Genomic DNA, 26,050 nt, shown 5'->3' with positions numbered 1-26,050 from the left:
AAGGGACTGGAGATGAATAACACACACCAATAATGACAGCTATCAGGGATTCAGTGCTTACTCTATACTTGCCAGCAGTTAGTCATGGCTCCAAACACTTTTCATACAATAACATCCCTCAACAACCTTAAAAAGTAAGTGCTATTATCACTACCCCCCATTTTACTGATTATAAAACTCAGGCTCAGAAAGAAGAGGCTTGCCCCAAATCATCTTGCTAGTAAGGAAGAGAGCCAGGATTTGAATCCAAGCAGTTTGACTCTAGAAAGAATAAGTTATGGGGTACTGAGGGTGGAGGATATAGAATCTTTACCAACAATGTTCTAAAGAACTTTCCAAGATCATGGAAATGTTACATATCTGTGCTGCCCAATACAAGAACCACTGTGAAACTGGCTAGTGAGATTGGGCAACTCAAGAAAGTAGGATCTTTGATACCTACTCCACTTGAGTGCCAATAAACTACCACTCTCTTGAGCCACCTTCGATCATTGTATAGATTGTGTCCTGCAAAAAAGCATCAACTAAGAGCTGAAAGCCAGCTCAAGCACCATCTTCTATCAGCTTTGGCAAGAGCCCACATAAGCACAGAGGAAGGAGAATGCTTTTTCAAAATTGGTCAGTCCAGTTTTTTCTAATTCATTCATTCAGAGAAGACACTCAGCGTGATTTGAACTGAAACTTACTTTGTGCTAATATATTCTCAAGACACTTCCTAATTTTTATCTTATCAGAAACCCTAGGATTAAGCCATCCACCTGCAGTACCACCCAATTCTATTAGCTATGTTATTTTTCCACACAGTCTGACACAGAATGAGACATGATTTTTAAGACTTCTTTCCTTCCCCTTATAGATACAGACTCTTTAAAGGTTTCCCTGTGGTTTTATCCATAATTCCTCCAGGAAGAGCAAGAGAGATGAAATAGCATAATAAACTCAGGATGCTACCAACTCCTAGGGCATTGTTAAAAGTCTGTAGTAGGGCTGGGGTTGTAGCTCAGTGGTAGAGCACTTGCCTGGCATGTGGGAGGCACTGGGTTTGATTCTCAGCACCACATATAAATAAATAAATAATAAAGGTCCTTTGATAACTAAAATAAATAAATAATACATAATTTTTTTAAAAAAGTCTTTGGTAACAGCTCTCCCTAGACTTCACCGCAACATCAACAGAGCCAGGCCAGTGCTTCTATTCTTTATTTGTTCTTTTTAGATTTACATGACAGTAGAGTTTATTTTGACACATTATACATACATGGAATATAATTTATTCTAATTAGGATCCCATTCTTGTGGTTGTGCCTGATGTGGAGTTTCACTGGTCGTGTATTCATACATGAACATAGGGAAGTTATGTCCAAATCATTCTACTGTCTTTCCTATTCCCATTCCTCTCCCTTCCCTCCATTCTCCTTTCTCCAATCCAATGAACTTCTATCCTTTCTTCCCACCCTTTTGGTGTGTTAGCATTCAGGTATCAGAGAGAATATTCACAGGCCAGTGATTCTTAGGCTTAGTTCTTTGGCCTCTTTACTAGCAAGTCTTCAGAAAGCCAGATGTACTTCATCCTTTTCTCTTTTGATTCCCATACTATAATGCTTCTGAGTCACTTACACTTCGTAAGTTCTCACCCCAACACTGAATGTTCTTTAGCTTTGGATCCTACCAAACATTCACAAGTGATTTGTAGAATACCTACCATGGTGAGGCACTGGGGAAAACAAGACACAGCCCCTGCTTTCAAAGGAGATTGTAGCCTGGGGCAGGCTACCACCAAGTAAACAGGAAATAATAACACAATGTGCTGAGTGCTTTGGCATGCAAAAGTACAAGGTGCCAGGGGACGTGAGGAAAGCACATGTATCTAGACTTGAGAGGTCAAGGAAAGCTTTCTGGAGAGGAGATGGTGTCTGAGCTGAGATGAAGACAAATGAGAGGCATTAGGCAAAAGGGCAAAATTCGAGGGGCAAAAGAACAGAATGTTTCTACTATTCTATATGAATATTTTGTTTGAATTCCAGTCTTCTGAGTGCTTGAAAAGTCAGTCTGAGGATATGAAAGAAGCTTAGTGTAAACCAAATGACAGGCTGCAAGAGGGCAGGGCTGGAGGGAAGGAGATGAGACCAGGGCTAGGGAAGTTGATGGGGGCCAGGTCATGGAAGGTCTTTGTCATGTTCAAGAGTTTGTATTTTAACTCCAAAACACCAAGGAGCCACAAAGCATTTTAAGAAAAGGAGAAACAAGCCAGGCATGGTGGCACATGCCTATAATCCCAGCAGCTTGGGAGGCTAAGGCAAAAGGATCACAAGTTCAAAGCCAGCCTCAGCAACTTGGTGAGACTTGTCTCAGAATAAAAAATAAAAGGGCCAGGAAGAGACTCAGTGGCAAAGCACCCCGGGTTAAACCTCCAGAAAGAAATGTACAATATTAGTGCCATCTGGTTTCACCTGCAATGCTGCTCAATTTTGCCAGGAGGAGCCTTCTACATGACATGTGAGTGAATTTGACTTTAGAGGTTTTCATTCTAAAAGTCATGCGGTTTGAGGAGGTAGAAATATTTAACATGATTTAAACATTATACACTATATAATGTATTGAAATATATAGTTCAATTGTATACACTATATATGTATTGAAATGTCACACGAATGATACATAAATATGCATGATTTTTTATGTATCAGTTAAAAATAAATTTAAACCAAAAAATTGTGGGGTTTTTTTTTGCATTCTATAGCCATGAGTGTTTTTTTTTTTTCATGAGTGTTTTTATATACCAAAAATACTTTTTTGTGAGGTCATCAAGCAAAATAGGCACACCAGGATTTTTTTTCTTTTTCTTTCTTTCTTTTTTATTTTCTTCTTTTTTGTGATGCTGGGGATCAAACTCAGGACTTCATGCAAGTGCTCTGTCACTGAACTCTACCCTCAGCTCAACACTCCAGGATGAAAGTGCTTATTTGGTAGCTTTAGAACTCCTGGACACAGCCCTTTACACCCCATTCTCTCAGATCCACTTTAACAAATAATAGTGAGGGAACAAGTCCATGTACAAGATAGAGTGTCAAGGCTGGATTCTCCCTTCTCCATCTGCTATTAAACTAACTCAATATCCCCATTTCTGAAGGAAAAAGGGATAATGGGAGTTTGGATAATGTACCAATACACAGTTGGGGAACAGGGAAGCAGTTCTAATATTCTAGAGCACAATAAGGCAACAGTAGTCCATAATTAATTGTACATTTCAAAATAAGTAGAGAAGAGTTTGAAGGTCCCAAAACAGAAACAATAATATTTGAGGAGATGAAAATGTTAATTACCTTGATTTGCTCATTACCCATTGTATACATGTATCAAATTATAATATTCTATTTCATAAATATGCATAAATATTATATGTTGATTTAAAAAAGAGTCAATGCATTCATGATATTTTCAGGGCCTTGGAAAGAGTAAATAAACCTACTTTTAAAAAATTCTCCATTCTTCAGAACACTCTTCCCCAGAGGCCAACCTGTAAGAAATTCTCCCACCTGTTCAGTCTGTCCCCTATTTGAAGCCTTCAGCTTCCCCCTCCCACCAGTTCCCATTCCACCCTAGCTTCCTACAAGAATCCTTCCGTGCCTCAGCAACAGCCTATGGCATATACTGCCTTATAGTGACAAAGACAACTGTGTTGGACTCTATCTCCCCTTGTCTATTTTAGGCTTTAGAAGCCAAGGGACAAGTTTCTTGTCTGCTGCCCATTCAGTGCTTTACCTACAATGTGTGCTAAATAAAGGCTTATTGAATTGAATTGGATTGCTGGCAGCAATGTAATATGGTCCAACTGCCCTAGGTAAGTAATACTTTAGCAATTTTTTTAAAAATATTAACAAGTAATTGTGACTCAGTAATTTGCACTCCTGTGTACTTATTCAAGAGAAGTAAAAAGTCATGCTCACATAAAAATCTATACATAAATATTTATAGAAGTTTTATTTGTAATAGCAACAAACAGGAAACAACCGAAATGCCTTTCAATGAATGAATGGTTAAACATACAGATGCATCCAGTCAGGCATGGTGGCACACAACTGTTTTCCTAGCAACTCGGGAGGCTGAGGTAATAGGCTCACAATTTTGAGGTCAGCCTCAGCAACTTAGCAAGACCCTCAGCAACTTAGTGAAAATGTCTCAAAATAAAAACTAAAATGAGCTGGGAATTTACCTCAGTGGTAAAGCATCCCTGGGTTCAATCCTTAGTATCAAAAAATTAAAAACAAAAATCAGGTGTACATCAATATTATGGAATACCACAATGAAAAGGAACAAACTCTTGATACATGTAACAACTTGCATGAAGTTTAAGACTATTTTGTGTGTGTAAAAAAAAAAAAGAGGCCAGTTTTAAGTGGTATACATTGTAATATTCCATTCCAGTAACATTGTTGAACAAACTCTTGATATATGTAACAACTTGCATAAGCTTTAAGGGCATTTGTGTGTAAAAAAAAATGGCCAGTTTTAAGTAGTATACACTATAGGATTCCATTCCAGTGACATTGTTGAACTGACAAAATTATAGAGATAGAGAATAGATTAGTAGATGCCAGTGGCTAGACACCTGGGAGAGAGGAATGCAGAGAAGAGCAGGTACAGAAGGAAAGTATGGCTATAAAAGGGCAACTCAAGGCATCTTTGTAGCAATAGAACCATTCTATATTTCGAATGTGATAAAATTGCATGTGAGCACACACAAGCACATGTAAAACCGGTGAGCTGTGAATAAGGTTGTGGATGATACCAATGCCAATTTTCTAGTTTTGATATTGCATTACAGTTACCCAAGAGGTTTCCAATGGGAAAAATAGGGTGAAAAGTATGTGGGGATACACACACACACACACACACACACACACACACACACACACACCAATACCCTATGCATCTATAGTTAAAAGTAGAAAGGTGTTTTTTTTTTTTGACTTGTTGATATTTTCAATAATGTCAAGAAAAATCAGCCTTCATTAAAGAATTAAACATAGTTAGCATACAGTTCGGCAATTCTACTCATGGGTACTCCTAAAGAAGTGAAAACATAGGTTCACATAAATAGTTGTGCATGAATGTTTATAGCAACATTATTCACAACAGCCAACAGCAGAAAACAACCCAATGTCCATCAACTGATGAACAAATAAAGAAAACATAGTATATCCCTACAATAGCATATTATTTAGCAATAAAATGTGATGATATTCTGATACATCCTACAACACAGATGAACCTTGAAAACACTGTGCCTAGTGAAAGAAGCCAGTCTCAAAAGTCCCCACATTACATGATTCCATTTGTATTAAATGTCCAGAATAGACAAATCTATAGAGACAGAAAATAGATGAGTAGTTCCCAGGGGTTGGGAGGGGTGAGAAGAAAGGGAGTTGAGTACTCATGGGATCAGGTTTCTTTGAAGTAATTAAAGTACTTTAAAATTGATTAAGGTGATGAATATACAGCTATGTGAACATACTAGGAAGCATTTTTTTTAAAGAAGACACACAAAGCAGATGCATTTTCCACTGAAGTAAAGTGCCCTCCTCCTTGCCTTTGTAGAGAATAATAGGCTGTTCCTTTTTTTAAAAAAACTAGGTTGAATCAAAAGGTTCCCTATGCAATCATAGTCAGTCCTCCAGTAACTCTACTGTATATACATACTCACCAATAGTAAAGAGTATAGTTAGTGTCAGGACTTGTATTCCTTCCAGGAAGCCATGAACACTTCATGTAGCTCAGGTTGTGCCAAACGCATTGGAGCTCCGTTACAGCAGACTCAGGATCACCTAGAAAAACCAGGTAAGAATTTAGGACCCTGCTTGCCAATTGTTCTGTAGCATGGTGGTTGGCGGAGGATGTTCAAGCTGCTTTACCAGAATCTCTCATCCCATTTTACCCAGAAATCACCCAGATGGCCAAAATCCAAATCTAAGGTTTGCAACCTTGTTTTTCACCTCCTGACACAAAGAAAACTCTTCTATCTCTAACTGGAGAGAGAGGTTTAAAGGCCAAATAATATTTCAATCATACGCAAAAACTATTCGTAAATTAATATAAAAATACAACAGTCCTTATTTATTTATTTACTTACTTATTTATTAATTATTTATTAATTATTTGTGTGCTCAGGATGGAACCCTGGGTCTTACGCATGCTAACCACATGCTGTACCACTGAGTTACATCCCTAGCCCCAACCCTACATTGAAAAACACTTTACTGAGGTATAGTATACCTTCCTGCTTTTTGATCAATACTATTTTTAAAAGTAAAGAATATTCCTCCTGAAATAGTTCTGAATAGATAAAGAATCTTTAACAGTTACTTATGTTGTGTTATGCCTTTAGGAGCACAAAAATCTTTCTGAACTGAAATCTCTATCTTCATTAAGTTATTTTAGTTAAAGTATAAATCTGTAGCTGAGTGTGGTGGTGCATGCCTATAATCCCAGCAACACAGGATGCTAAGGCAGGAGGATCACAGGTTTAAGGCCAGCCTCAGCAACTTAGCAAGACCCTGTCTCTAAATAAAATACAAAAAAGGGCTGGGGATATGGCTCAGTAGTTAAGCACCCCTGGGTTCAATCCCCAGTACCCCCAAAAAATAAATAAATAAACTTGTTTCCCTTAATAATCCTTGAAGGAGTACTGCACCAAGCCATCATCAACCATTTTATGTCATAATATAACTTTTTCTCAGATTATTAAACTCCTAAAGAAATGTGAACAGAGCAAGTAAGTTATCTTAAACCATGCTTCCAATCTCTTGGCAGTCCTGAATTTTATAACTTTATAAATAGCATTTCATAGGTTTTGATCAATGCAAGGCAGGTAGGATATGCAGTGCTAAGGTTTGGAGGTGGAAAATAAGGCCCTTCCCTACCCAACCAAAGGACAACATAATATTAAGAAATAACATTTGGCCAGGCATGGTGGTGCATATCTGTAATCCCAGAGGCTTGGGAGGCTCAGATAGGAGGATTACAAATTCAAGGCCAGCCTCAGCAAGCAAATTAGCAAGAGACTGTCTCAAAATAAAAAATAAAAGGGGCTGGAGATGTAGCTCATGGTTAAGTGCCCCTGGGTTCAATCCCAGGTATAAAAAAAAGAAAAGGAAGAACATATATGTATAGCATTTGCTCTTGCCAGGGATCATTCTAAGTACCTTATGTATATTGACTTAGATAATCCCCTCAATAATCTTAAGAGATAGCTACCACCATCATCCCCATTTTACAGATGAAAAAATTGAGGTGTAGAGGGGCTAAGGAATCTGCCTCAGATCATACTTTTACTGTGATAAGTGACAGCTGGGATTTAAACCTAAGACAGCTAGTATCCCGTAGCCCTGCTCTTATCAGTAAGCAACATAAGAGCTGGAAGAATATTAGGTAATGTGAGAGTGGGGGACAATGATCAACCTCATTACTTAACAGTTTTTCCTAGGGCTAGTATGTACTGAAGCTAAGCCAACATGCTTATTTTTCCTTTTTAACATTCTTCCCTTAAAACATCCTGAATTTGGATTTAATCTCTAAACACAGAGAGAGTGCTTTTTCAGTTACCTTCAGGGGGTGAAATGCACTTTTCCACCAAAATGCTGGGCTTCTCACTTTCATTGGTGCTACACTGGGACCCCACTTGCAGACAAATCCTCTCATTTAGGGGTACTTCCTTTGAACGATGTGTTTCTGGAGCAATAATCTAAGGTTAGAAAGTTAAAAAAAAAGCATTGATGAAGCAAATACACAAAAATGCGCTTAAAAAATTAAACATGAGCATGCCCAAATGTTTTTGAAATGGTAAGTTGTCAAATGGTGTCGATCAGTGATCCTCAATTGAGAATAGTTTTGTTTTCTTGCCATCCCTGGAGAAAGTCAGTAATATCTAGACATTCATAACTTGGAAGGTAGGGAACTACTAGCATCTAGAGGATAGAGGTTAAGGTTAAATATCCTGCAAGACACACGACAGCCATCCATCCCACAACAAACAATCCAGCACCAAATGTAAGTTGTGCCACCAGTGACAAAGCCTGGTGTGGATTAAAGACAATTTTCCACATTTTACAAGTGTCAACATCATGATGTTTATTCACAAACCTACCATGCTAACACATCAGCTGCCAAAAACCACTTTAAAGGAAACACAATATGATTATCAAAATTCAATTTCAAGAAGATACCATCAAGATCAGTAAAAAAGGATCACTTTAAGAATCTGGTAATTGTGGTTATCTCTAGGGGTTGAAAGCCAAAGAAATGGTTTTCATTAAACCCTTTTCTGTACTGTTTGATTATTGTGACCATCCTCCATATGCATATAAATTTCAAGAGTCACTATGTGCACTGAGTATATACACTCTTACTCTAAAAAGTAGATGAGATTTGTGGAACCACAAAAGTCAACTTATAGATATCTTAAAGACATAAGTCACAAGTTCAGTTATTATGATTAAGAATAATGAAATTAAATGACTCTGGAAAATTAACATTTCCAAAGGTGACGGAGTTGGATTAAGAATGGAGCTGCTTTTAATCAGAGCTCCAAGGAGCGAGCTTCCTGTTTTGCAAGTTTCTGACTCAAGTTTCAGATAGTATTTCCTTTTATAATGTGTTGATGACCATGAAGGGGAAAATTGGTTCCAACTAGCTCAATCTACCACCCCAAACAGCTATTCTAACATTTCACATGCTTGATGCCAGCTAAGCAAGAAAGGAACTGCAGACACCTCCAAAACCTGGACATAAGGATACCTGCTAAGAAGTAGCTGGTAAATCAACAAGAAATAAACCATAGCAAAGACATGAGAAACATCATTTTACAGAGACAGAATAGTTCTTAGGCTCAGTCAAGACAGCACTATGAACAGGGAAGTTGGTCCGCCTGGAAAAAGAAGTATCTTTGAGCAAAATTCTGGCTGGGAGGAAAGAGAGGGTGACTTTGCTACATGGACATCGAGTAGCCAGCAAAGCTCTGCTTACCCTCAGTGGGGCCTCAAGCTATTCTTAGCAAAGAACATTTTCACAACAAATTCCTGATTCCTTGCCAAGAAACCTACTTATCATTTGGCTTCCCATATAGGCTCTGCCTACCAGGATGGAACACACCAGTTATGCTGACAGAAGTCTTTCTAGAATGCTTCATCATTTTAGTTTTCAAAGCAAAGTAAGGAATTGTACCTTGAGAGATGAATGGGTGCTGAGGAAATGAGGTTTCTGGGCTTGTGAAACTGAAGACCAACTCCCAGCATCACGGTAAGGTAACAGGAAGGCTTTGCATGAAAATTTCACTAACCTCACAATTTACTGAACACAAGTCCTATCTACCCCTAAATGAATCACAGTGACTCAATGATCCTTGATAATTCTTGTTTGGAATCTGTATTTGCCCTTTGAGGATACCAGGAGAAAATGTACCATCAGATACCATAAATTAGAACTGGGGTGTAGCTCAGTGGTAGAGTGCTTGTCTAGCAGGTGTGAAGCCCTAGGTTCAAGCTCCTGCGTCACAAAAAAAAAAATTTCCAGGAATTTAAAAACACCATAAATTAGAATCATCATTAAAAAATCACCGTTCTCTTATTATATTAGATATTGTTTCAGTTAGAGGGCTGAGGAGTTTTATTACACAGAGATTTTTATTATAATGAAATTTAGATTTTTTAAAAATGCTTTAGTACCTATATCTGAATCTTATCTTTTAGGCATATGAATAATAAGATAATTTAGAAAATGGATACTAGGAGGAAACATTTTTTTAAAAAATAATAATGTTTTTAAAGCATTTGAGAGTTCAAGGTAAATAATGTTAAATTGATATGAATAATGTAGGAAATGTGGCTGGGCACTGTGGTGCACACCTGTAATCTCAGCCATTCAGGAGGCTGAGGCAGGAATATGACAAGTTCAAGGCCAGACTGGAGAACTCAGCAAGACCCTGTCTCAAAATAAAAATAAAAAGGGCTGGAAGTGTAGCTCAGTGATAAAGCACCCCTGTGATTGATCCATAGTACTACCAAAAAAAATAGGAACTCTGATTATTAATTATTGCCAAGTCAGGCATATCTCTCTTCATTACAGGACTAGATTCCTCCCATCAGATCTTAATGAGATATGTGTGAGTGCTCCCACGTGACTTTCGGCTTTGGTGAATCATTCCACTGGTAGCTGCTGTATTATTCTCCACCCCTCAGGGAATCTGGCATCCTTTGAAAATTTATCAAAAACCAAGACCAGAGTCCTGAACTCATTTGTCTGGACCAATGTTCACTTGGCTAGATTGCATCTTCTCAACTCCAAATTTCCTTTCTCAGAAAGAAATGGAGTCAGTTGCAGCTTCTGCCTCTCTAGATGCCTGGACAGAAGGGACTTTTTGATTAACTCACCCAGTGGGACTTGCCTATCTCTTAGTGATGAAAGATAACTAAAATCTGATGCCAGATGCCTCTTCTACTTTTCAGATTAGGGAATTAATAGACATTGACTGATAAGCCTACTATCTGAAGATTGAAAATGACCTCCAGAGTTTATCTCACTTAACAACTTGGGACCACTGGACACTGCATAAGCCCCCTAACCCATGTACTAACCATGCTAATGCCACTGCTTCAATGTTTCAAAGGTATATACACCCATCTCTTACCTATGATATTAATGCTGTATACAAATGACAGAAAGGAGAGAGGAAAATTACTCCTGCCATTCATTTTCAGCTTTGGCACAGTAAACTTCAATAGGTAGACAGGAAATCCCCCATTACTGATTGGAAAGAATAATCTGCATTTATCACAACTAAAGGATTGATAAATATTAAACTTTCAAATGGTTAAAATAAACAAGGACTCAGGCAGAGGTCACCCTTTATGGTCTCCATCTTGTGTCTTCAGAAGTGAAGTAGAAGGAACAAAATTAAATGATAATATTAGGCTGAATTATATAATACTGTCAACATTCAACCATTTTTGTGCTATAATAGTAGCAATTTTGCACGTTTCAACCTAACAATAGTAATAATAATAGCTAACAATTACTTGAACACAAACTGTGTCCCATACATGACAAACCTCTTTTCCTTTAATGAACATGAAATCCTCAGCCACACCTCATATTTAAAACAAAAAAAAAAAAAAAAAAAAAAAAGGAAATGAAGACTCAGGGAGGTGAAGTGACTTCCCAAGGTCACACAGCTTGAAAGGGAAAGAGACAAATTTTCAAACTCAATTCTGTTTAATTGCACTGTCTCTTAAAGCTTAGACTTTCAAGTCTAAATTTTTCTAAGTACACTTAATTTCTGGGCTAGAATATCAGCATATTTACCTAACTGATCCTTGACAAGTTAACAAAAGGGACCTGACTCTCCTCAGAGTGCCACTTAGATACTTATGTGATCATGGGTTCACACACAAAGGCAATTCTTTTCCTGAATTTCTCAAGGCTGAACTACCAAAACAAGCACTAAGATTTCAAATGTTTAAGGCTATTTCTTAAGAATAAGAAGAAGTCAATGGGAACTTGAGTTTCACTACTAGAATTATCACCAGGCTTTAAGCCTATTAGAGGACCTCTTCTAAAATGCAAATACTGCCAGGCACACACCTGTAATCCCAATGACACAGGAAGCTGAGGCAAGGATCACAAGTTCAAGCAACTTAGTGAGGCTCTAAGCAATTTAGTGAAGCTCTAAGCAACTTAGCAAGACCCTGACTCAAAAGTGGGGTAGGCAGCTAAGGATAAGGCTCAGTGGTAAAGTACCTCTGGATTCAATATCCAATATAAAAAAAAGCAGAAAGCAATATTTCTAGCCAGGTGAGATGGCTGCATGTATCTCAAAATAAAATTAAAAGGGCTGGTGAAAGTACCCCTGAGTTCATTCCACTTAATCAATCATACATAAATACTCCTGACAAGCCTCAATTAATACCTAAGCCATAATTAACACCTCAGCAGAGAAGGGAGAGGAAAGCAAATTTCCCTCTGGAAACTTCCCTGTTCCAATCACTATTCAACTTTCACATACATTATTTGTTACAAGCCAACAAGCCAGGGAAGTGAGTGGGGTCCCCTTTGACACACAGGATACTAAGGCTCAGAGAGGTTAAATCACTTACCAGCTAAGTCAGTTAAGAGTAGTGTGCCAACTAAATTTAGTTTGACTCATCCCACCACCAAAGCTGCTTCAGAATAATGATTTCATAACTCACTATATCAGCCTCCTCAAAATCCTGGACAAATATAACCCCGAATACCCTTTTCCCATTACAAACATATACATACTGAAAGAAGGTATAAAGAAGGGCTGGGATTGTAGCTCAGTGGTGGAGCATTTATTTGCCTTCCACATGTGAGGCATTGGGTTCGATCCTCAGCACCACATAAAAATAAATAAATAAAATAAAGGTATTGTGTCCATCTACAACTAAAATAGCTATAGATATAGATTGATGTAACAATTGAATAAGATTATCATAAAGACCCTGTAATTATCCAACCATGTTAATACCAATTTACTTAAATCAGTTGACTACATTTGACTAGAAAAGTGTAAAGTTTTCTTCATTTTTCCTCAAACATCAAGAAACTTTCTGCTCAAACACACTTGACATCGTAAATTTTCACTTTCTATATGGCCACCTACTGTAGACCACAAAGTTCTTGCATATCTATCTGTACTAGATGGTAAATATGAAAGTTCCTGGAAAAACTGAAAGTGTTACATAGATGCAAGTTGACAGGTAAAAACAAATTTTAATAATAACATAAATAGTTTTTAAAAGTTCAGTTTTGTCAATAGCTGGTTAAAATTCTTGAAATTTGGCTAAAACCCAAAATAAAGCTCCCAGTTTGAAGTAAGATTAGAATTTGACTTATTCTTGGCTCCCAATACATAGTGTTCACTTTACCTCAATAATGCAGTATGTTCCAGGAAACTTACCTTGTCCTGTTTGTCACCAAAATGACTGAAATACCTTAGACTACAATTTGGACTGGCTCCCTCTGGAGGATTCCATGTCCATATTACTGTGCAGAGGTTTTCAACAGAGACACTCAAATTCGTCACAGGTGGCTGAGTTTCTGTTCAAATCAAGCACATAAAAGAAATGTATCAATACCAGTATTTTTAATGGTTCATGTGGTCTGTTCTCCCACTTCCTAAAAGCCAAAAATAATAACAGCTGAGTTAACAATATCTAGCATTTACTGACTTAGGCATTGTTGGAAACACTGCACACACAGTTAATCCATTTAATCCTCATAACAACCTTTGAGATAGGGACTTCTATTAGCTTAATGTTAAAAACGACATGACTGGGGGCTGGGGCTGTAGCTCAGTGGTAGAGTACCTGCCTTGCATGTGTGAGGCACTGGGTTTGATCCTCAGCACCACATAAAAATAAATAAAGATATTGTGTCCATTTACAACTAAAAAAAATTTTAAAAAAAAGATGACATGACTGCTGGGCACGGTGGTGCACTCCTGTATTCCCAGACTCAGCAAAAGCAAGGTGCTAAGCAACTTGGTGAGACCCTGTCTCTAAATAAAATACAAAATAGGACTGGGGATGTGGCTCACTGGTCCAGTACCCCTGAGTTCACATCCCACTAACCCCTTCCCTCCCAAAAAGATGACATGACTGAGGCACAGGGAGGTTTAGTCACTTGTCCCATAGCCCATGGTTAATAAATGGCAGAGCTGGGATTGCAACCTGGAAAACGTGGTTCCATCATGTTCTTAACTACAGTCCTCCCTTAGTATCCAAGGGAATTTGGTTCCACCTGTGGAAACCAAAAATCTTTAGATGCTCAAGTCCCTTACACAAAATGGAGTAGTATTTGCCTATAACCTATGCACATCCTTACTTCTGCTTTAAATGATCTGTGGATTACTTATAATACCTAATACAATGTAACTGATACATAGATAGTTGTTATACTCTATTGTTTAGGGAATAATACAAGAAAGAGAGTCTGTAAATGTTCAGCAGAGACACAATTTTTTTCAAATATTTTCAATTTATGGTTGTTTGACCCACAAATACGGGACCCTTTGAGAAAAGAGGGCCAATTGTACTTGACATAAAGAAGTGTATATTCTTTTTTTTATTGTTATTGGGGACTGAACTCAGGAGCACTCAACCACTGAGCCACATCCCCAGCCCTATTTTGTATTTTATTTAGAGACAGGGTCTCACTGAGTTGCTTAGAACCTTGCTTTTGCTGAGGCTGGCTTTGAACTCATGAACTTCCTGCCTCAGCCTCCTGAGCTGCTGGGATTACAGGTGTGCACCACTGTGCCTGGCTGAGCATATTCTTAAATACTAGCATTTCTGAATTGTTCTCATGCAGAGATTTGGGGTTCCCTGAACTTGGGATTTATATCTCACTTAGTAATAGTTCAGTCTCAGCATTTCTGCCAGTGGATTTAAGAAGTTTGTCTTCAATTATGCTCTCTGACATGATCTGTTTATTGTTTTTGTTGTTTTTATAGCTTTTCCAAAGAAGTACTGAGAAAAAGATTTAGCAGCCCTACTTGTTCCCCTGAGGTCTGACACTAAGCAGCTGGAACTAGAGCTTTGACTAATCTGAAGAGGGAAAGAGAAGAAGCCATGAAACACATTTTCAAACATTCCTGAGAACTCCTAAAACCAGGGCTATCAATGTCATTCCCCCAAAACTGGGTGGAATGTTCTGTCCAATCTTTCCAACTCTTGTGTAAATCAAAAATTATTCCAAAATATGGTTGGAGTGCAGGTCAATGGTGGAGCACTTGCCCAGCATGAGCAAGAGTCTGGGTTCCACCTCCAGAACTACCAAAAAAGGATCCAAAATAAAATTTGTTAGACTCATTAAAAAAAATCCTCCCAAATTTTCTAAAGTGGTAAATTGAATTATAATTAATTAAGGACTATAGTTACAATACTTTATCAAACTGAATCCAGACTTATGAAGAGGAAGAAAATGATGAAGATTACAGCAGACACAAATGAAAGAAGGAATAGAAAAATAAGAAAAAGCCAGGCACGGTGGCACATGCCTATAATCCAGTGGGTCAGGAGGCTGAGACAGGAGGATTGTGAGTTCAAAGCCAGCCTCAGCAATTTAGCGAGCCCATAAGCAACTTAGTGAGACCCTGTCTCTAAATAAAAAATAAAAACTCCTGGATAGATGGCTCAGCTGTTGAGCACCCGTGGATTCAATACCCAGTACCTCCCCCAAAAAACTTTCATTATAAAAATACTCAACAAGCTACGAATACAAAGAAAGTACTTCACAATAATAAAGCTACATATGAAAAAACTGAAGCAAATATTACATTCGCTGGTGAAAGACTGAAAGCTTTTTCTAAGACCAGGAAGAAGACAAAGATGCCACTTTTATTCAACATATTCCTGGAATTTCTAACCAGAGCAATTAGAAACAAAATAAATAAATAAATAATTTCCTGTTGTGAAAAGGCAAAATATGCCTTTGAAGATGGCATGATCTTACATGTGGAAAACCTTAGAGATATCAAAAAAACTGTTAGAACTGATAAATTAATTCCACTATGTATCAGGATACAAAGTCACCACACAAAAATCAGTCATATTTCTATAAACTAACAATAAACCTCAGGAAAAGGAAATTTCAAAAACAGTTCCATGTACAATAGCATCAGAATGAATAAAATACTTAGGAATTAACTTAATAAACTAGGTCAAAGGTTTGTATAATAAAAACTATAAAACATTTATGAAAGAAATTGAAGAAGATGCAAATTAATAGAAACATATCTCATGTCCATGTATTACAAAACTTAATATTATTAAGATGTCAATTCTATCTAAAGTGACCTCAAGATTCAATGCAATATTTCTCAAAATTCCATATGGCATGGGCTGGGTAGGTGACTCAGTGGTAGAGCTCTGCCCAGTGCTATTTTCTGCAAAAATAGAAAAACCCATCCTAGAATTCATACAGTTTTAATTTGCATTTCTCTGACTGCTAGAGATGGTGAGCATTTTTTCATGTACTTGTTGATTGATTGTATATCCTCTTCTGAGAAGTTTCTGTTTAGGTCCTTGGCCCATTTGTTGATTGGGTTATTTGCTTTTTTGTTGTTTAACTTTTTGAGTTCTTTGTATACTCTGGAGATTAGAGCTCTATCTGAAGTGTGAGGGGTAAATATTTGTTCCCAGGATGTAGGCTCCCTATTTACCTCTCTTATTGTTTCTCTTGCTGAGAAAAAAACTTTTTAGTTTGAATTCGTCCCATTTGTTGATTCTTGATTTTAACTCTTGTGCTTTAGGTGTCTTATTAAGGAATTTGGGGCCTGCCCCCATGTGATGGAGATTAGGGCCAACTTTTTCTTCTATTAGACGCAGAGTCTCTGGTTTGATTCCTAGCTCCTTGATCCATTTTGAGTTAACTTTTGTGCAAGGTGAGAGAAAGGGATTCAATTTCATTTTGTTGCATATGGATTTCCAGTTTTCCCAGCACCATTTGTTGAAGATGCTATCCTTTCTCCATTGCATGTTTTTAGCACCTTTGTCTAATATAAGGTAGTTGTCATTTCGTGGGTTGGTCTCTGTGTCCTCTATTCTGTACCATTGGTCTACCCGCCTGTTTTGGTGTCAGTACCATGCTGTTTTTGTTACTATTGCTCTGTAGTATAGTTTAAAATCTGGTATAGTGATACCACCTGTTTCACTCTTCCTGCTTAGAATTGCTTTAGCTATTCTGGGTCTCTTATTTTTCCAGATGAATTTCATAATTGCTTTTTTCTATTTCTGGGAGGAACGTCATTGAGATTTTGATTGGAATCGCATTGAATTTGTAAAGTGCTTTTGGTAATATGGCCAAGATACCATCTCACTCCAGTAAGAATGGCAGCCATTATGAAGTCAAACAACAACAAGTGCTGGCGAGGATGCAGGGAAAAAGGTACACTCATACATTGCTGGTGGGACTGCAAAATGGTGCGGCCAATTTGGAAAGCAATATGGAGATTCCTTGGAAATCTGGGAATGGAACCACCATTTGACCCAGCTATTCCTCTTCTCAGACTATACCCAAAAGACCTAAAAACAGCATACTACAGGGACATAGCCACATCAATGTTTATAGCAGCACAATTCACAATAGCTAGACTGTGGAACCAACCTAGATGCTGATCAATGGATAAATGGATTAAAAAAATGTGTCATATATACTCAATGGAATATTACTCAACACTAAAAAATAACAAGATCATGGCATTTGCAGGGAAACGGATAGCATTAGAGCAGATTATGCTAAGTGAAGTTTGCCAATCCCTAAAAAGCAAATGCCAAATGTCTTCCTGATATAAGGGGGGGGGGGTGTGACTCAAAATGGGGTAGGGAGGAAGAGCATGAGAAGAAGATTATCACTAAATAGGGAAGAGAGGTGGGAGGGAAAGGGTGGGAGAAGGGGAATTGCACGGAAGATGGAAGGAGACCCTCATCATTATACAGAATACATGTTTGACGATGTGAAGAAAAAGAAAAAAAAAAAGAAGTGTGTCACATTAGATTGGGTAGAGAGAAGTGATGGGAGGGGAGGGGAGGGGAAGGGGCGATAGGAAAGACAGTAGAATGAAATAGACATTATTATTGCTGTGTGTATATATGTGACTGCATGACCAATGTGATTCTGCAACCTGTACACTCAGAAAAAATGAGAAATTATATCTCATCTGATTCAAATGTATGATATGTCAAGGTCATTGTACTGTCATGTGTAACTAATTAAAACAAATTTGAAAAAAAGAATTCATACAGGACCTCAAGAGAACCTGAATAGCCAGAATGATTTTGAAAAGGAAGAACAAAGCTGGAAGACTCATACTTCTGATTTCAAAACTTATTAAAAAGCTATAATAATCAATAATCAGCATGGTCCTTTCAAAAAGACATACAGAACAATCGAATAAAATAGAAAACATGAAAATAAACTATCACATATATGTCCAAATGATTTTTAACAAGGGTGCCAAATGAACACTCCTCGGAAAGGGCAGTCTTAACAAATGATGCTGGGAATACTGGATATCCACATGTGAAAGAAAGAAGGTAGATCTTACGTACAAAATGAACTCACAATGGATCAAAGACCTAAATATGATATCTAAAACTCTCAGAAGAAAATGTGAGACAAAAGCTTCATGTCACTGGATCTGGCACTGATTTCTTTGATAGGACACTAAGGACACAGATAACAAAAATAATTAACAAGCTGAAATTTGTGAAAATTTTTTAAAAATTGTGTATAGAATGGCAATATCAACATAGTCTAAAAGCAACACAAAGAATGGGGGAAAATAGTTATCAATCTTATATGATAAGGGGTTCATATCCAGAATATAGAGAGAATTCTAAAAACTCAACAACAAAGAAAAAAAAAAAAAAACCTCAAAAAAAGAGGCAAAGACTGGGTGTGGTGGTGCAAGCCTGGAATCCCAGAAGCTCAGGAGGCTGAGGCAGGAGGATCGCAAGTTCAAAGCCAGCCTCAGCAAAAGAGAGGTGTTAAGTAAGTAACTTATTGAGACCTTGTCTTTAAATAAAATACAAAATAGGGCTGGGTATGTGGCTAAGTGATCAAGTGCCCCTGAGTTCAATCCTCGGTACCCGCCCCTCCCCCCCAAAAAAAGAGGCAGAGGACCTGAATAGACATTTCACCAAACAGGATATAGAAATGGTCAAAAGCACATGAAAATGCTCACAATATCTAACATTTAGGGAAATGCCATTCAAAACTATAATGAGATACCACTTTGTACCCATTAGGATGACTAGTGTAAAAATAATAATAATAAAAACAGAAAACAAGCTGGGCACTTGCATTGGTAGTCCTAGTCACTTGGAAGGCTGAGGCAGGAGCATTACTTGAACCCAAAAGATCAAGACCAGTCTGGGCAAAATAGCAAAAACATGACTCTTATTTTTTTAAAAAAAGGAAAGAAAATGTGTTTAAATACACCTAACCTGCCAAATATCATAGTTTAGATTAGTTTACCTTAAAAGTGCTCAGCAATCTTACATTAGTCTATAGTTAGGACAAAATCAGCTGACACAAAATCTATTTTATAATAAAATATTAAATATCTCATGTAATTTATTAAAAAGATCAAAATTCAAAACTTGAAATACAGTTTCTTTTTAATATGTATTGATTTCACACCATTGTAAAGTTGAAAATTTCAGGCAAGATCATCATTAAGTAGGGGACCACTTCTATTTTACCCAATAAAAAAATTGAGCTGGGTTCAATGGTGCACACCTGCAATCCCAGCAACTTTGGAGGCTGAGGCAAAAGGATCACAAGTTCAAGGCCAGCCATAGCAACTTAGTGAGGCCCTAAAGCAACTGAGTATAACTCTACTTCAAAATAAAAAATAAAAAAAGGCTTGGGAGATTGGGATTGTATCTTTGTGGTAGAGCACTTGCCTAGCACATGTGAGGCACTGTGTTCAATCGTCAGCACCACATAAATAAATAAATGTATTGTGTCCCTCTCTACAGCTAAAAAAATTAACTAAATAAAAATAAAAAAGGGCTGGGATGTCACTCAGTGGTAAAGCATCCCTGGGTTAAACCCCAGTATAAAAAAAAAAATCTTAAAATACAATCACCAAATATTTAAACGTATATGAATCCATGTGAACTGTGTGTATATGTGTATGTGTGTATAACACACTCAGACATATACATAAATAAGTGGTAATGATACTGAAGCCAGATTTAAAGATAGGTAGTTAGTGTAGTTAGGTAAATCGGGTCTAATATCCAGTAAGAAATAAAGCAGAGGCTATTATAGAGACTGGAGTCCCAGAAACCAGAGCAGCACTTGGGAAAATTGAAATGTTAATGTCCCCAAAGCCCAGAGCCCATCCTAAGGAACTGTTAATGAAACAACTCCCAGCAAACAGGGAACTGCTAATCAAAAAGCTGCCCCAGGCCCTTCCTGCCCAGATTACTCCTTCAGTCCACCTAACTCCTACATTTTGGGCCTTTCCACCTGCATTCTATCACTGCAAGATAAAGGAAAACAAAGGACAGGAGTATGGGAAAGCTGAAAGAAGACCTTAGCTCTAAAAAAGGGAAGCCCTCCCCCTTCCATGGATCCCGCCTTTTGGGTCCCCTTCTTCCTCCTGGAGAAGTCTTTCTGCTGTCCTTTAATAAAGCCTTCCACTTTCCACTCTACACTTGCCCCAGCGTGCTTCTCTGGTGTTATACTTCAGCATTGGGGAAGCAAGGAATTGGTACCAGTAACAATACTCTTTGTAAAGATCTCTAATTGTTCTTTCACTATAGTGCAGTAATTAGAAGGAAAGACTTGAAAGAGCTAGACTGCCCAAGTTCATATCCCCGCTCTGCAACTTAGTAAATGGCAAGTTACTTAACCTCTCTATTCCTCAGTTTTCTTATCTATTTGATAATGATAATAGTAACATATTGCAAAAGGGCTTCTGAAGGATTAAATGAGTTAATATAGGTAAAATGCTGAGAACAATTCTTGCACAGAGCAAGTACTATGTGTTAGCTACTTGATTGCTTGCTTTTTGTACCACAAACTGAATCCAGGGGCACTTAACTATGGAGCCACATCCCCAGCATTTTTTTTTTTTTTTTTAGGTACTGGGGATTGAACTCAGGGGCACTCAACCACTGAGCCACATCCCCAGCCCCATTTTGTGTTTTATTTAGAGACAGGGTCTCACTAAGTTGCTTAGCACCTTACCATTGCTGAGGCTGGCTTTGAACTCATGATCCTCCTGCCTTAGCCTCCTGAGCTGCTGGGATTACAGGCATGCGCCAATGCACATGGCTGTCTGCCTTTTTTAAATATTTTACTTAGAGAAAGGGTCTTGCTAAGTTGCTCAGGGCCTCACTAAGTTGCTGAGGCTGGCCTTGAACTCACAATTCTCCTGCCTCAGCCTCCAGAGCCACTGGGATTACAGGCATGCACCACATGCCCAGCCCTGCTTTCTTTTTGACTAGACATAATGGTTCTAAATAGTTGCTTCAGTTTTCTGTGAAATTGTTATGTACCCATGGCCTTTGAGACATAAGAAGTATCCCTTGTACCTTCCTTAGGCATCTACTCTCAATTATTTCTTGAAGATTGATCACTGAAATCAGAAACGGAAGAGGGAAGGAAGAAGGGACCCTTGTATCTCCTCCTGGTAAATTGAAAACCCCAAGTGAGTCTACAGTCATCTAGCACCACATCCTATGTGAAGTAAGAGTTAACAGAATCAATACTTTTTTAAGCTTTAATGCATTTTGCTTAGCTGGTAGCTTTGACTTTCTCCTGTCCAGACACAGGAGCTGGCACATTTTGGGAAAAGTTAAGGACATCACAAGAATCATATATGAGTCATTCATCTCCTTTCCTCACATACACTCAGTCATCAATTCCTGTCCATTTTTTTTTTCTTGAACATCTTTCTTAATCACCCCAACCACAATAACATGCTCTGTTGAGCCCCACCAGGTAGGGGAAGACACCAGGAAATCATGTTCTGCACTGAACATGTACAGAGCACATCTTTCCAATGGAGACCTGCAAACCCCAATTGCCACAGAGCTTACATTCCAGTGGCTCCCCTAACTAGTCAAGTCTTCCAGCTTGATTTTCCTCCAGGGTCATTTCCCTTGGGCTGTGTCCAGTTCAGGGCCTTTAGGAGCAAACAAAGCAGGGCACAGTGGCACGCACTTGTAATCCCAGTGGTTCAGGATGCTGAGGCAGGAGGATTGTGAATTTAAAACCAGCAACTTAGCGAGACCCTGACTCAAAATGAAAAGGGCTGGGGGTGTGGTTCAGTGGTTAAGTGCCCCTGGGTTCAATCTCCAGTACCCCCCCCAAAAAAAAAGGCAAATAAAGCTCTTCTGTCTGGACTGACCTTGCCAATACCCTCTCCTGCCAACTTAGGCTCCTTACTGACCACAAAGGAACACTCTTACCTTCACCTCTGGGTCTGCTCCTGCTAACCACCTCCTACTGGGAATCACTTCTCACATACTCAAATTCCACCAATCTTTGAGGTCTAGCTTAAATATTACCTCTTCCATAAAACTATCAACCCTCACAGTTTCCTCTGTTCTGAATGCCTATAGTATTTATTGTTTGGATTACACAGTTCAGCCTTAATAAAAAGCAGTCTCATATATATCATTTGCTTCTTAATGAATAGTCTGCATATACTTCCACGGGTCCCAACTGGTTCTGCCCTGCTGCCCTGTAAAGCAACCAGCTCCTCTGCCAACTAAGGATTACCCTCGCTTCTATTGAAAAGGACACTAAGTACAAGGGTTAAGGGCATGGCCTCTGGAATCAGGCTGCTTGGGTTAGAGGCCTCACTTCTCCACTTTTTTTGGGCAAGGGTCTTAGCCTCACTGTGCCTCAGCTTCCTCACATACAAAATGGAACTAGTAACAACACCTACGGTTTAGGCAGTAAAGATGAAATGGAATAGAAAGCACTTAGAAAATTGCTGGGCATAGAGTAAATATTATATAAATGCTGCCTCTTATTAGGACTTGCCACAAAGTGGGCTATTGAGCTAACCAGACTAAAACTAAGCTGGTAACCTAATCATGTTTAAACACTCAAAGGCTCAGAGATGCAAGAACTGTTCGAACTTATGGACTTCAACCTTGGCATTTCACTGATGAGAAAACTATGATGCAAGGGAAGGGGAAATGACTAACTCAGAGTCTCACAGCTGGTAAATGTCATAACTATCAAAATCCAAGTCTCATGACTGGAGATATTTAATGTTTTTGCCACCATACCTCAATGCAAATTCTACTGATATTTCTAATGGAGAGAAAAAGTTTCTGTATTCTAAGTAAACAAGTTACCAACAAATCACCGTGACAAAATTAATTTGGGGGTTGCCAGTATTGTCTAGAAGGCCAGGTGTTGTTTCAGGTGTGTGTGGGAAGGGCTCTGTAGGAGGGAGGGTGCTGCAGTGGCAAGGTTGAATATCAGGAAACTAATAATATGGGTGACCTTAGACAAGTCCCTTCCCTTCTCTGACCTGCAATTTCCTCACCTGTTTGTGGAAACCTGTTCCCAGTTGAACTAGAAACACTCTGGAGGAAAAGATTATGCTTGTTCCTCTAAGGTTCTAAGTCAATTTTCAGAGCCTGGCTCATCACTAAATAAGGCAGAAAGTTCAATAATTATTAAAGGTTGAGGATGTAGCTCAGTGGTAGAGCACTTGCTTGGCATCCATGAGGCCCTGGGTTCTACCCCTAGCATCACAAGAAAAACACACACACTGTCATACTTCAAGCCTCCCTCAGGTCTCTACTCAAATGCTGCTTTTTCAATAAAGTCTGAAAAATTTACAATGGCAAACCTGTGACCTGTCTTGTTTTTCCCCCACAGTATTTAGTGTCATCTGACTACCATATATTTTACTTCCCCCCCCCCCTTCTCAGAGCAAAAATTAGCTCTGCAGGGCAAAAATTCGATCTATTTCGCTCACTGTGGCATCTTTAGCCCCTTAGAACATTGCCTGGCACAAAGCAGACTCATTTTTACTTGAGTTTCAAAGCATAGCACATTTGTAAAAATGCAATAAGCAAATTCTTGATATTTGTGTCAATATAATAATAAAATCCATAAAATTTGGAGCTACCATTGCTACCCAAAATGTCCCAAAGGCCACTCATACCAGGAATAGTCCGTGAATACATCATTAATCTTTAATTTTCATAGCGACTCTGCAGTGTTGATTATTCTAAAGTTTCTGCAAAGGGTTGAGAAGGATAGGGGAACTTTCTGAACAATCTTTGCAACTTTTCCATATATCTAGATCATCCGAAAACATAAATTTATTAAAGGGAGAAGGATCTGCCCAGATAGGGCTCCAGGTTTCCCCTACGGATATTTCAGATGCCAGAGAAGGCTGACTCTCACGTCCTTTTCTACAGGGATCAGAATCTTGAGAGCTTCCCGTCAACTTCCACCCCCCAAAAGCCACGTTCCCATAGTAAGGATCTGCGCCGCCCTGGGCAGATCCTGGGAAGTTCCGGGCTCGCCCGGACTTGGATCGCAGTCCCTGCCATCTCCGGCTTCCTCAACCCCTCCTGGGCTCACTTGGAAAGCCACAGGCATGTTTCGGTACCGCCCCCGGGAGCTAGCCTCCTGGGCTCTTCTCGAAGGCTCAAGGGAAGTGAGACTGCCTGCCGTCGTCCCCCTGCTCCGCCGCTGCCGCTGCCACAGCAACCGCGCCCAGGAAAACCCCGACACTTCTGGGTCTCCCACCTCGAACTGAGTGTGAGCGACGGACCCCAGACGGCCGTCGCGGGGAGTTGCGGTCGCCGAACGCGGGGCGACGCGAGGGCAGCTCCCAGCGCCTGCCTCGACGCACCCCTCGGCCCCGCGGTGCCCTCGCGGAACTTTCGGCCGCGACCCCTACGACCCCCAGCCCTCCAGCCTCCATCCCGGGCCAGGGGCCCCACTCACCTGTGGGCGCGGCGCCCCTGCCGCCACCGGCGCAGAGCAGCAGCGCCCACAGCCCGTAGAGCCGCGCCGGCCGCTCCATGCAGCCCCTTGCTTCGGAGCCCGGCCGGGCTGGAGCCTCGGCAGTCTCCGCCTACTTAGCTCCCTCTCCCACTTCCCGGCTCCGCCGCCCTGGAGGCTGAGGGCCGGCGCAGACGGGAAGGGCCGCCCCGCCCACGGCCGCAGGTAACCCGAGCCGGCGAGCGCAGGCGGAGGGGGCGGGGCGCCGGCGGCTCCAGAGGCTCCCACTGCGCTCCAGACACCTGGCCTTGTTGCAGGCCACAGCCCGCCGTCTCCGAGGTCCTATCTCTGACCAAACACAACTTCTTCGACCACGTCGCGGTCCAGCTCAAGAGCCTGCGAGCCCCCGCCCTCCGCGCCGTGGATTCAGTGCCCGCTGGCGTAGCCGCTGGGTGCGCACTTGCGGGGCCTCAGAAGTGCCAAGGGCTGTGCCCTGCTGGACACTAGGGCACTGTCATCTGTGGAAAGAACCTTGGCCTGGGAGTAGGGAAACCTGCCTGCCAGCCCTTGACCTCTGAGCCCTTGTTTCTTAAACTCTGACTCCAGGGTTACTAACACCAGCCCTACTTCACTGGGTGGACTTGAAAGTCCAAATAGGAGATTTGGTAGCACCTGTGCTTTATGAGAAGGATAAACTGTATATCTGAAAGCTGGTGATGTAGTATATTGAGTTGCATTTTTATAAAAAAGCAACATTCCAAATATGAAGGACAGTACCATACAATGTACTTGTATTTTTGAAAGCACACAACCTATATATATATATTCAAGGACATACAATTGAGAGCATGGGATGAGTTGGAAGGCTACCATTGAATACATTGAAATTAGGTGCCTGTGAGAGGTTGAGGAAGAAGGAGAAAGAGAACCCTTATGAGTTTCCCACTGCTGCTACAACAAATCACAAATTTGGTCTCTTCTGGAGGTCTGAAGTCTCACTAACCTAAAATCAAAGTGCATTTCTTTTCAAGATTGTAGAAGAGAATCTGTTTCCTGACTTTTCCACTTTCTAGGCTGCCCACATTCCTTGGTTTGTTGCTGTACCACTCAGACCTCTGTTTGCTTCCCTTTCTGTTCCTGCCTCCATTTTTTCCCTTATAAAGACCCTTGGATTAGACAGGGCTTTCCAGATAATCCACAATAATCTTTCCAGCATAAAATCCTTGATTTAATCACATTTGCAGTCATTTTTACAATGTAAGACAATACATCCTCAGGTGCTAGGGATCAGAGTATGTTGTAGGAAGCATTATTTTATCATCATCCCCTCTAGGAAAGAGTCATGTCTGGATGGATTATGAGACTCATTAAGTTAGGTGCATTGGGGGCAAATTAAGTCAACGTATATACCTGAAAAGCAGTTGCAAAAAATATAGCAATAAAACAGCTGATAGTGTACCTAGTATCAACCTCACCCAAAGGGCATTGGGATGTTTAACCCAGTCAAAACAAATGATCCACTCTTGGAATGAAGGCC

The 26,050-nt window shown here is 39.7% G+C and overlaps 1 protein-coding gene across 1 annotated transcript in view; it reads right to left on the bottom strand.

Moving 5' to 3' along the window:
- The window catches only part of Il13ra1 (interleukin 13 receptor subunit alpha 1), a 58,857-nt gene extending 34,221 nt beyond the window's left edge, over positions 1-24,636 (bottom strand). The window contains exons 1-4 of the mRNA XM_027930850.3: positions 24,517-24,636; positions 12,971-13,110; positions 7,603-7,741; positions 5,705-5,825 (exon numbers count right to left, since the gene is read on the bottom strand). Coding sequence (XP_027786651.1) covers positions 5,705-5,825; positions 7,603-7,741; positions 12,971-13,110; positions 24,517-24,595 — 479 coding nt within the window. The 5' untranslated portion in view covers positions 24,596-24,636. The remainder of the gene's footprint in view (positions 1-5,704; positions 5,826-7,602; positions 7,742-12,970; positions 13,111-24,516) is intronic.
- Between the last annotated feature and the right edge of the window lie 1,414 nt (positions 24,637-26,050).

The sequence above is a fragment of the Marmota flaviventris genome, chromosome X (assembly GCF_047511675.1).
Source record: "Marmota flaviventris isolate mMarFla1 chromosome X, mMarFla1.hap1, whole genome shotgun sequence".
Classification (NCBI taxonomy): domain Eukaryota; kingdom Metazoa; phylum Chordata; class Mammalia; order Rodentia; family Sciuridae; genus Marmota; species Marmota flaviventris.
This window is presented reverse-complemented; position numbering and strand designations above follow the sequence as displayed.